We start from the raw sequence: 12,885 nt of genomic DNA, 5'->3' as shown, positions 1-12,885 counted from the left end.
TAAATATTACACACTCATAATATGGCTGCTACTGTTCCAATTACTATCTCAATGTATTTATTTACTGTTATAAGAATGAATCTAGATTTAAAAGCACATACAGAATTATGCAAAAAGAAGCAGTCAGAGACAAAAGTGAGTCACCTGTGTTTAGTGACTTCTTAGGAATAAAAAATGAATATTTCCTTATTAAAACTCAAATCCACACACATAAAGAAATTAAAAGTATGTGAATATTGTTCAGAACAGAAAGAGTGAGGCTGGAAGAACAAGAGTTCCTTCTAGGAATTAGTTTGATTCCCACTATGGGACTTACATAAAGTACTTACTGTCTTTGTGTTCAGATCTTTCCTTGTGTAAAATCGATCTAATATTGTCAGAATATCACAGTTTCTAAAAGGCTTTAAGAATTTTGAGGGAAAAGCACATATGCCATATATATAAAGAAGTTATCAGGAATAGTAAAGAACTGCAGGAGAAGCTGTTGGGCTCATGTATCTGCTTTTGTTTTGTTGTTTAACGTCCATGGTCTTTTAGTGAAATGATGTGGTATTGATCCTCACATAAACTACTGATTTGAGTTCCAGTTTAATTGAAAATGCTGTTATCTTTCTTCTCTTTATAGAAAGCATCATCATTCACCAGTTACGTATGAACTCCAGATGAAATGGTAAACCAAGCACACACTGCGTGTGCACCTCCTCTGAATCCCTGTTGAACGGATAGTATCTCTACAACCCTTCGTCGTCACTAAGGTCCTCTATGCTACTGATCACTACTGGAAATATTTTTCTTCTTCCAGTGAATTTTTTTTGAGGATATAATGTAAAAGCTGAAAATGGTGTTGCTGATAATATGAAAACAGGTAGCAAGAGCAACTCAATCTTTGTGTCAAAAGTAATTTCTGCTCCTTTTGAAAGCTTTCAGGTCCATGGGCACATGCTATATAATTTATTTTTATAATACACTTTGTAATGTGATTTTTTTTCCTAAAGTGTCTCCTTTTTCATAGTCTAAGGCACATATATCTGTAGAATACACTATCAGTTCTTCAAAATATTGGTATTGGTGCATTCAACCCAGTAACCTATAATCATTTTCTTTTATCAATTTGTTCTTTCTGAAGAAAAGAAAGTACAACATTCTCTATATTTCCCGGGGTGAACTGAAGAGGTAAACAGAAGCAAGAGGTTCTGGAAGAAGTTGTATTAGTGCTCACACAATGCCGTGGTTCTGATCATGGTTCAACACTAGCAAATAATGCTCTGATTTAAGAGTTTAATTTGAAATACTTAAAGCCAGTTTTTAAAGCTGCTCTTTGTAGTTTTCTGTGCCCAAATCCCTGGATGAACTGATTTTCATATGGAACAAATTAATAAAAGGAAATGTATGATTTTAACCAGTGAGGGCTATAAAAACGGCTTCCACTGGCAGTTCAGTTATACTTCTGTTTGCTTATTTACTTACATGTACAGGACTTATCATAAGGACTGTGATATCAAGATATTTCTCACAATCTACCCAAAAGAAAGCCTGAAAATAAAAACTGACCTAGATAATATCAGTGTCTTTTAAAAAAATGGTGAGAGAAATCTCCAGATAAATAACTCTTTTTTTCTTGATTCATAGGATTTGGACAGATTTTCATAATCACATATAGGCTGGAGAATACATTCTTTAAAGATAAAAAGCACAACATGCATTACTCAAAACTCAATGTTGGAGCTGCTGTTGAATTTAGTTTTAAGTGAAAAAGTCTACCTGAAAGCCTAGTAACATAGGTTTTTTTAAAAGCCTTTGTTAATGTGGAGATGTTTTCAAGAAGGTCTTTATAAAGCTTATGTAACTTTACTGAGATAAAAGAAAGAATGCTTCTGAATGTTATGAGGATAACCAAAAACCACACATGTAATACTCTTGGCCCATTTCTCCAGTCCAGAGGGTGCACCCAGGTTTATATGCCCATAAAGGGGAGTCCACACTGAATTTCAGAATAGAAAAATTAATTTTGCATTTCCTCCCCTATGTAATTCTGGAAAGTGTTAAGGTATACCTTGTGGAATTAGCAAATCATATTCAGTAGGTATTATAAATTAAATAACTATATTTTATGTAAAATTATTTTGATTTTTCTAAGTACAAGAAATGCTACAGTAGGTTTGTCCTAGCTTGAATGATTATGAACACATCACATAACCTGCAGGGCTTTCAATTACTGATTAAGAAAACTAGAGCGTGTATGTGTGAAGATTTAACAAATTGTTATTGGTTTTGTTTTCTGAAAGTGTTTCTGAACAGTAATGACATTTTCAATTAGAAAAGGGGTTTATTTAGTATTCTTATATATTTTGATTCACAGTTAAGATCCCTATTTGCTAATGTTTATACTTCTGATGGCAAAAATATTCTGATACATCACAGATTAGCACTTGAAGCAAATAACTTCTTCTCAACTTGTGGGAATTTTATTACACTAATAGTGAAAAGGCTATGAAGAGATTTGACTTCTTGACTTTAACATATTGCAAGTAATTTATGTATATTTGGATCTAAAGTTTTTATTTCTCCCGGATTTATAATGAAATTTGTTCCTTGCAATGCGGAGTGAGAATGATGGTTCAATAAGAATCACTTGGATGGATGCTGAGCTTTTTTCTGCCTATGCTTTGATTAAGTCCTCTGCTTAAACTCAAATGGAACCTGAGTGACAGATGAGTAAAATTAATTGAAAATTGTTTTAAAATAAAATAGGATATTAAAAATTAACAGAAAATAGAAAACACCAAATAGTCATATCCTTATCCAATGAATAAACAAACGAGATCACAAATGGTCATATCCCAATATCCACTCCAGTTGAAAAATTTGCCTCCACATGCAATCCTCGCACCATCCTAGGCTCATAGTATTTCTATATCTTTTATTGTAAGTAACTCTCCAATCATCAATATGAATGAGAATTAGTTTTGAATGGAATAATTTTGTTTTTGGAAATATAATCATAATCAGTGTTTCCAGCTTAAGGCACAAAAATTGAACTAATCCATTATTTTACTCTTTTCTTTTTGATTAGAGAGTTTTTTGAGGGTATCTTCTGCACAGATTTTTTTCCCCAGTATTTCATGAAATATTAGAGTTTGGTGAACATAGCGGATACAGTAAATATTCCAGATATTAGATGCCTAGAATGTTCACAAAATGTGAAGAATTAATTGTATCTTAGGAAAACTATAAAAAAAAATTCATGTTGTGGAATATCTAGCTTAAGCATTAACAGACACACCAACACAATTGAAATAATTCACAGCTTCTAAAAATCAGTGACAGAGCAAGAGTAAATGAGGTGCTAGATGATGTAAATATGTTTGCATGCTTTCTCTTTATGCTGTGGTTGAATCTTCCTGGAAATATAAAACATAGCAAAAGTAGGCTGTGTTCATGAATGTGAGAAGCAACAATTCTAAAAATAACGAAATGCAAAATAGAAGTTTAAAAAAATGTAACTGGCACCTGACACATATATTCCCCCCTGGACTCCAGTGCTACACCTCTGCTAAAAATACTGATTAGAGGGTAAAGAGGAACAACAACAAAAATTGTTGAGTTTCATGGAATTAACTTTGCTTAGTGCCCATTAGTATATTATTTTCTTAAATATTCAGCATTTACTCCATAACTTGATGATGACAACTGTGTTACCTAAGGAGAATGCTGCAGATTCGTAAATTTGAACAGAAATGTTTATAGGTGTCACGACATGATACATTTATTTTCTGGGATTGCTTTTTGTTTATGTTATTTGGGTAATTTTACCTTACCATTCACAGATTTTGTTATTTCAACAGTGCAGATTTGTATTTATGTAATCTAGATTTTGCTTTAAATCATCAGATGTTAGCTTCTCCAATATAAGAGGCTTACATTGTGATCAGATATTCTTAAAAGTCTTGCAGGTTTAATGGATTTTCAAAAGCAAAAAAAGTGCACTGAAAAATTATGGAGTTACATTCTATTTTCACAGCATTCTCAATTTTGCCTTCTTTAAGTTTTATTAAGTACATGAGAAGTTTATTATTTTCACTACAGCCAAGTGAATTCATGGATGTGTACTTGTCTTTTATACGAATGTAATATCCTGCTTTCAGTTCTTCACAGGTTATTGAAATTATTTAACCAATTAAGACATTCTCTGTGTTATTTCCAAAGTCAACTATGTTTATGAAAATCTCACCAGAGTGAGAAAAATAACCATTGTGATATAAAAGCATTGTGCAATATTCTTCTTTGAGTTGGAACATAATAGTCATAAAATTAAAATAATTTAAAATGAGTAGCCAACCTTCTTTTTATTTAAAATTGTTTGCTTTAAAATAGTTTTCACTTCCGCATTTCATATTTTCTTAAAAATATGGTGTTAGTGTTTGTCACTGAGAATAAGCAAAAGAGGTACAGCAGATCTGCCAAAATGAGAGATGCTTTTCCTCTGAGTTACATCATAGTTTGATTCTTTAGTAAGATGAAAACCACAAGACATCAAGATGGAAACTGGTTACAGGGTTTTCCTCACCCCTATATCCTCACCGAATGCACTGTCACTCACTCACTCCACTGCCCACTGCTGTCAATCTAGAAGCAGATTACTCGCTAGGGCAAACGCTCCCGAAGTTTGCCAGCAGTTCACAGCCAGGCTCCTGCAGAGGCAGTGGGGTGATGGTCTCAGCAAAGTGGGATGAAGATGATAGTGAGCCTGTGCTCTGACCTCCTATTTATTAGCCTTGTACCAATAATGGTGGTCCATAGCCATAGCCAATCCTAACTTAACTTTGCCTTATTTGGGACAAAGGAATGGGTTTCTCCTGTTTATTATTTAAAGATACACATATAAAAAAAACAGGCAAGGATGATATTTAAACAAAGAATCCACAGGAAAGTTGCAGATGTCTCGTCCACAGCACAGCTCTGTGGCCTCTCTTGGAGAAGTGGACCCCTTTGGTGCCCCTGGTTTAAGAGCACTGGCTAAAAGTAATTGTCTGTTCATTTCACGACTTCCCACGAAGGGGAAGGGGTCTCCGGATTTCCACCATATTTGCTCAAATGGATTTGTTCACCTTGAGCCCTGGGCTGGAGTCACCTTTAATGAGCACCAGGCTTTTCCCTTGTGTAGAGAAATTGGAGTAACTTCCCTGGCCCCATGCTTGTTGGCAACAGGGCACATTGCACCATACTCTTTTCTTTGTTTTTTTTTGAATGTCATTAAAATCTACTTTTGAAAATTGTATTTAATGACACCTCAAGGAATCTATGAGAGAGGTCAAGCACTGAGGCCTCCCTTCAACTGGGCAGCCCTCACTGACTATGTGGTTCCTGACATAGCGACCTGATCCACAGATAACAGTTGCAACCAAGGTCCCTGGAGCTCCCAGATAATTTTTCTTTAAAGATAATCCGTCCTCCTTTAGCTTCTCCTGGCATTATTTCCAGCATTTCTTTCAGAGATAAGCATCTCTAAAGAGAAAATCCTTTTCTTTCCCTGCAGGAGTCCATTTGTCCCATTCTGCCTTACATTGACTGCACCGGTGTAGAAAGCTGTCTTCCCCAGTTTGCCTGTAAGCTTCTTAAAGGCAGGACTTGCAAGGTACTGGATAAATGTTAGCAAAGGGCAATATAATTCCTTCTTGGGAGAAGCCTTTTCCCATTCTTCTCCCAGCTGTCTTATCTCCTTTCCCCCAGTCTTCACAGACATTTTCCATGACCATAACCACATTCTCATTTTTGGCCTTTCTCACACGCCGTGGGCACTTCTTTCTTCTCTTTGGGAGCAAGGCATATGTTTAGTCAAAATGGCAGAGTATTTTGTAGGCACCTGATTATTGACTCCTAACCCCAAAGGTTGCTCCTTTAGGCATACTAGCTGAGCCGGGGTATTCTGTGCTAGATCTTCCTCTAATTGATTCTTCCCTTGTGGAAACCTCTGCCCACTGAAGGTTTCAGATGCAGAATATCTGGATTAAACAAGAAAAGACTCTCAATAATCACTGATTCGAAGGGAAGATACGCTCTCTGCAAAGACAAAAGGCCCTCATTATATCAGACCACCAGATGGTCTATGCTACCCCAACAAGAGAAGTGTGTTCAGTCATTTTTGATTCACAAAGAGGCCAAGCATTGTTTCCTACATAGAGCATTGGTGCAAGTAGGCTGTGGGACAAATGGACTATATAAGCTAACAAATGGATTACCTCTGAGAAATGGAGGGTACAAGATCTCTGTTTCCTGGGCAACGATCTAAGATCTTGCTTGAGAAAAAGAACATGATTAGCCAGGGTCTTGTAAATCATTAATAATAAGTGTAGTACAAGGTTCAACTTTCTCATTGTTCCTTTATTTTTGATCCCATTCTTTCCTGGGTGGAGACTATAATATCAATCTTTTCTTGGTGTTCTGAGACCAATTCCAATGTGTGGGGAGGGGAGTCCTCACCCATACAACCAAGCAATTCTTGGATACCAGCAGTGTCAGAGAGTTCAGTTCAATTCTGACACTACCTGGAGATAGCATCAGACTCCACAGTTTGCGGGCTCAGTCCTACAGGACTGCCTCTCGCCCGCCCTTCCCCTCAGATGCCAATTGCAAGTCCAAGTTGTTACCTGTACTTCTGACCAACTGGCTATAAATCAGGTTCCCGCTACCCGCTCCTTGGGTTTGATTAATTGCTAGAATGGCTCACAAAACTCATTGAAACATTTTTTTTTTAAAGATTTTATTTTTTTCCTTTTTCTCCCTAAAGCCCCCTGGTACATAGTTGTATATTCTTCGTTGTGGGTCCCTCTAGTTGCGGCATGTGGGACGCTGCCTCAGCGTGGTTCGATGAGCAGTGCCATGTCCGCGCCCAGGACTCGAACCAACGAAACACTGGACTACCTGCAGCGGAGCGTGTGAACTTAACCACTTGGCCACGGGGCCCGCCCCTCATTGAAACATTTTACTTACTAGATTACCAGTTTATTATGAAAGGATATAGCTCAGGAACATGCAGATAGAAGAGATGCATAGGCAAGATATGGGGAAAGGGCATGGAGCTTCTCTGCTCTCTCCCAGTGCACCACGTTCCCAAACTTTCCATGTGTTCACCAACCTGGAAACTCTCCAAACCCTCCCCTCTAGGGTTTTTATGGAGGCTTCATTACATAGTCATGACTGACTAAATCACTGGTCATTGGTGATTGTTTCAACCTCCAGCCCCTCTCCCCTTCTCAGAGGTTGAGGGGTGGGACTGAAAGTGCCAACCCTCTAATCACATGTTGGCTCCACTGGCAACTGGCCCCATTCTTAGGTGTTTTCCAAATGTCACCTCATTAATATAACAAGACACCCTTACTGCTATCATCACTTAGGAAATTCCAAGGGTTTTAGGAGCTCTGTGCTGGAAAGGGAGACCAAGACCAAATAGAGTCATCCCTTGGTATTCTCGGGGGATTGGTTCCAGGACTCCCCTCTGATACCAAAATTCATGGATACTCAAGTCCCTTATATAAAATGGCACAGTATTTGTGTATACCTATGCACATCCTCTCGTATACTTTAAATCATCTCTAGATTACTTATAATACCTAACGCAATGTGAATGCTATGTAAATAGTTGTTATACGGAGGTGTTTAGGGAATAATGACAAGAAAAAAAGTCTGTACATGTTCAGTACAGACACAGCCATCACAGGCCTTTTGATCTGTGTTGGTTGAATCCAACAGTGTGGAACCCCTGGCTATGGAGAGCTGACTGTGTGTATTCCTTATTGTAACTCACGTGCTGGAGGAAGAACTATCCCTCTATCCTGCAGGTTCTTCTGGGCGGCCTAAGAATTAAATTGACATCAGACAAAATAACAGGAGAAAGTCAAACAAATTTAATAACATGTATACACCAGACAAACCCAGAAAAACTGGGGAGTTCTCCAAAATGGCCAAGGCCACCACCTTAAACACCATTTTCAGCTAAAGACAAAAGAGGATGTTGAGGGTGGTGGTTTGGGACTGCAAAGGGGAGGCAGCCAATTAACATGGAGATGGAAAAGCAAGTGTTTGGTAAACAAATGTTTGCTGGGCCATCTATAGACAATGGGACCTGAAAGAGAACTTTGATAAAATAGGCCTTGCTAGGTGCCTTCCTGTCTACCACACCTGGAGTTATCTGTGGTGATAGCTCCTTCCTGGGATAGGCCTTCTATCTTAAATTCTTCTAGCAGTTAGGGGGAAGGTCAAAGTTTCTTTCTGAGTCTTTTGTTCTTAAAAATAATCAAGCCCAAAAGATACATTTTGGGGTGGCAAATTCTGATTCCCCACAATCACAGTATCATACACTCAGACTTTAACACCCATTTCCTCATGGTTTAGCTCTTGACATCATAGAGGGGATGAGGTGTGGTGCCTCCTCAGACCTCCTATAATGTCTTGTGCACACATCTTATATAGCACCGACCTCATTATATTTCAATTGTTTGTTGGCAAGTTATCTCTCCCACTAAAATGTGAGTTCACTGAGAGTAGGTCAGATTAGTTAAACAAGATTTATTGAATATCTTTTATGTCCTAGGCACTTTGTCAGGTGTTGGAGATATAGAAATGAATAAAAGCAGTCTCTGACCTTGAGAAGCTTTTCTCTAGTAGGAAAGATAGATGTAAACAGGCTATTTTTCAATATTATGGTAAATGCAAGTCTAGAGGTCTGGATAAGTTGCCTCGAGCTCAGAGAGCAGCTTTAAGCTCAGTCCAAGGGACAAAGAAAGCTTCTTCAAATTGGCTACTGATTTGAATCTTGAAAGATGAGTAGGAATGAGCCAGCAAGGCAGTTTCAGTGGAGGTGGGGTTTGAGGTGGAGGAGCAGCGGATTGGTGAGTGACTGGTTTAGCAATCAAAGACAGTGAGTGCAGATTATTTTTCACAGAAGATTCCGTGACAATAAAAATGATATTGAGGAACAGTATGTTGATCTCCTAGCTCAGAGGGAAGTCCTTGGAGGTCTTGGTCTTTGTTGTCATAAATATTTAGTTCCATTGACTAAAAAAAGTGTTCTCCTTGTAGGGGAGGAAGAATACTTCTCTACCCTCTAGGTCCTTCTGGCTGGTCTAAGAATTAAATTGACATGAGACAGAACAACAGGAGAAAATCAAACAAATTTAATAACACATATACATAGAAGAGACCCAAGAAAACTGGGTAACTCGCCAAAATGGCCAAAGCTACCTGCTTAAATACCATCTTCAGCTAAAGACAAAAAAGGATGTTGGGGGTAGTAGTTTGGGACTTCAAAGGGGAGGAAGGCAATTTACATGGAGATGAAAAAGCAAATGTTTGGTAAATGAATGTTTACCATGCCTCGCAGAGACAATGGGACATGGGGAGGGGGGACTGTGATTAGATGGCCCTTGATAGGTTCCTGTCTACCACACCTAGTTTATATTATACTATAGCTATCTTATGGTGATAGCTCTTTCCTGGGACAGGACTTTCCATCTTAAGTTCTTTTAGGTAGTTAGGGGGAAGGTCAAAGTTTCTTTCTCAGTCTTTTGTTCTTATGAATAATCAAGCCAAAGAGACAACTTTCGGGAGTAGCAAATTCTGATCCCCCACACTATAATTTATGGCACCTATCATAAAAATACACTCCATGGAATGTAATCAACTGAAAGATTTTATACAGTGGAAGTCATGAAGTCTGAGGTCTCTTTCTCTTTCATTTAAAGAAAGTGTGGAATTATGAGAATGAAACCTTATTTCCTTCCCAAAACAAAGTTCTTAGGCTGTCTGCTAAGGAATTTTGGTGTCATTGCTCATTCCTCTAATGCGAGTAACCATTAAAATATCTTGTTTGACTTGTATTTCTGATTACTAAGATTATTCATGAACTTGCAAAATCTTTCATCACAACACCGATAACTTCAGGCTAATCAGACAATCTCTCAGAGTGAGAACAAAAGGATTTTCATAAATGCCTAACTGAAAAAGTTTAATAAATACACTATATTTATTTATTTATACATTTATTTACTGCATCAGCTATTGATGCAATGAATATAAGAAATTAAATTTATTATACAGATTCTACATCAATCTTTTCCTAAAAATCTTCCCAAATACTTAAAAGTGAATATTATTTAGTCCCATTAAAATTCTCAAAAGTAAGCTGCCATGATTAACTGAATAGGAAAAAAAGATTTTTTCCCTCCAAACATAAACAAGCAAAAATACCATCCAGTCACTGAAAACAATTCAAACTCTTTCCAGTCCCTAAGAACTTTCTCTGACATTCATGCTAGTAAAAACTGTGGCACATTTCTCAGCTGTCTTCAACTTTCCTAAACATTGTTGAGCTATGCATGTGAATGGAATGGTTTGAATGTGGTTAGAAGCTAGAGAGCTAAGGCACTGGCAAATACTCAAAGAAGTCTCCCAAGCAAATCTGTGCCACGTTTTAGCGAAACACTAAACAGACCAGTTTCAGTTTCATCTTCTTAATTTTTTCAGTTACTTAATAGTTATTCAATATTTTTTCCTTCAATGTTTCTGGTTACCTAGATCACTGGCTTGAACACAGCAATTGAACTAAAAAATGAAAATTTCCTACAAAAGTTCCCCTCCAAAAGCTATTTATATACACCTTTCAGATGGTTGGGTTTGCACCTGCTCCACCATTTTGGATTTACTTGTGTTTTTAAATTATTATTTTATTGAGGACATAATAGTTTATAACATTGTGAAATTTCAGGTGTATATTATTATTTGTCAGTTACCATAGACATGTACCCCTTTAACCCTTATGCTCACCTTAATGCCTTTTCCCTCTGGTAACCACGAAACGTTCTCTTTCTCCATGTGTTTATCTTCTACATATGAGTGAAATCATGTGGCATTTGTCTTTATCCATCTGGCTTATTTTATTTAAGATCATACCCTCAAGGCCTATCCATGTTGTTGCAAATGGGATAATTTTGCTTTTTTTTAATTTAATTTTTTTTATTTTAAAGACTTTTTTAAAAAAAAATTTCCTTCTTATCCCCAAAGCCCCCCAGTCATAGTTGTATGTTTTACTTGTGGGTCCTTCTAGTTGTGGCACGTGAGACACCACCTCAGCATGGCCTCATGAGCAGTCCTAGGTCCATGCCCAGGATGCAACCTCACAAAACCCTGGGCTGCTAAAGCAGAGCATGTGAACTCAACCACTTGGTCATGGGGCTGGCCCCTGATTTTGTATTTTTTATGGCTGAGTAATATTCCACTGTACATATATATACCACATCTTCTTTATCCATTCATCAGTCACTGGGCACTTGGGTTACCTCCACTTCTTGGCTATTGTGAATAATGCTGCAATGAATATAGGGGTGCATAAGTCTCTTTGAATTGTTAATTTCAAGTTCTTTGGATAAATATCAAGTAGCAAGATAGCTGGGTCATATGGTATTTCTATTTTTAATTTTTTGAGAAATCTGCATACTGTTTTCTATAGTGGCTGCACCAGTTTGCATTCCTACAGCAGGGTATGAGGGTTCCCTTTTCTCCACATCCTCTCCAACATTTGTTATTTTTAGTCTTGGTAATTATAGCCATTCTAACAGGTGTAAGGTGATATCTCATTGTAGTTTTGATTTGCATTCCCCTAATGATTAGTGATGTTGAACATCTTTTCATGTGCCTGTTGGCCATCTGTATATCTTCCTTGGAAAAATGTCTGCTCATATCCTCTGTCCATTTTTTGATTGGGTTGTTTGGTTTTTTTGTTGTTGAGTAGTATGAGTTCTTTACATATTTTGGAAATTAACCCCTTATTGGATATGTGATTTGAAAATATTTTCTCCCAGTTGGTGGGTTGTCTTTTTGTTTTGTTCCTGGTTTCCTTTGCCTTGCAGAAGCTCTTTAGTCTGATGTAGTCCCATTTGTTTATTTTTTCTTTTGTTCCTCTTGCCTGAGTAGACATGGTATTTGAGAAGATCCTCCTAAGACCCATGTCAAAGAGTGTACTCTCTATATCTTCTTCTAGGAATTTTGTGGTTTCAGGTTTTACCTTCAAGTCTTTGATCCATTTTGAGTTAATTATTGTATATGGTAAAAGATAATGGTCTACTTTGATTCTTTTGCATGTGGCTGTCCAGTTTTCCCAAAACCAATTATTGAAGAGACTTTCCTTTCTCCATTGTATGTTCTTAGCTCCTCTGTTGAAGATTAACTGTCCGTAGATGTGTGATTTTATATCTGGGCTTTCAATTCTGTTCCATTGATCTGTGTGTCTGTTTTTTTTTTTTTTTTTTTTTTTTTTGCCAGTACCATGCTGTCTTGATTACTATAACTTTGTGGTATATTTTGAAGTCAGGGATTGTGATGCTGCGAGCTTTGCTCTTTTCTCTCAGGACTGCTTTAGCTATTCAGGGTCTTGTGTTGCCCCATATAAATTCTGGATTCTTTGTTCCATTTCCATGAAGAATGTCATTGGGATTCTGATTGGGATTGCATTGAATCTGTAGATTGCTTTACATAGGATGCACATTTTAATTATGTTTATTCTTCCAATCCATGTGCATGGAATATCATTATTTCTTTATGTCATTATCAATTTCTTTCAATGTCTTATGATTTTCATTGTATAGATCTTTCACCTTCTTGGTTAAGTTTATTCCTAGAAATTTTATTCTTTTTGTTGTGATTGTAAATGGGATCATATTCAGTTCTCTTTCTGTTATTAGATTATGGAAATGCAACTGATTTTTCTAAGTTGATTTTGTACCCTGCAACTTTGCTTTAGTTGTTGATTATTTCTAATAACTTTCCAATGGACTTTTTGGGGTTTTTTTATATAAAAAATAGTGTCATCTGCAGTGAGTTTCACTTCTTCAT

General features: G+C 37.1%; 1 protein-coding gene across 5 annotated transcripts in view; it reads left to right on the top strand.

Annotated features, from left to right (window-relative positions):
* FILIP1 (filamin A interacting protein 1) overlaps positions 1-4,330 on the top strand; it is a 222,941-nt gene extending 218,611 nt beyond the window's left edge. For all 5 annotated transcript variants that reach the window (XM_070225147.1, XM_070225144.1, XM_005596796.4 and 2 more), the window contains exon 7: positions 626-4,330. In XM_070225147.1, coding sequence (XP_070081248.1) covers positions 626-666 — 41 coding nt within the window. In that variant the 3' untranslated portion in view covers positions 667-4,330. The remainder of the gene's footprint in view (positions 1-625) is intronic.
* Positions 4,331-12,885: the final 8,555 nt, after the last annotated feature.

Source organism: Equus caballus, chromosome 10 (genome assembly GCF_041296265.1).
Source record: "Equus caballus isolate H_3958 breed thoroughbred chromosome 10, TB-T2T, whole genome shotgun sequence".
In the NCBI taxonomy this organism is placed as follows: Eukaryota; Metazoa; Chordata; class Mammalia; order Perissodactyla; family Equidae; genus Equus; species Equus caballus.
This window is presented reverse-complemented; position numbering and strand designations above follow the sequence as displayed.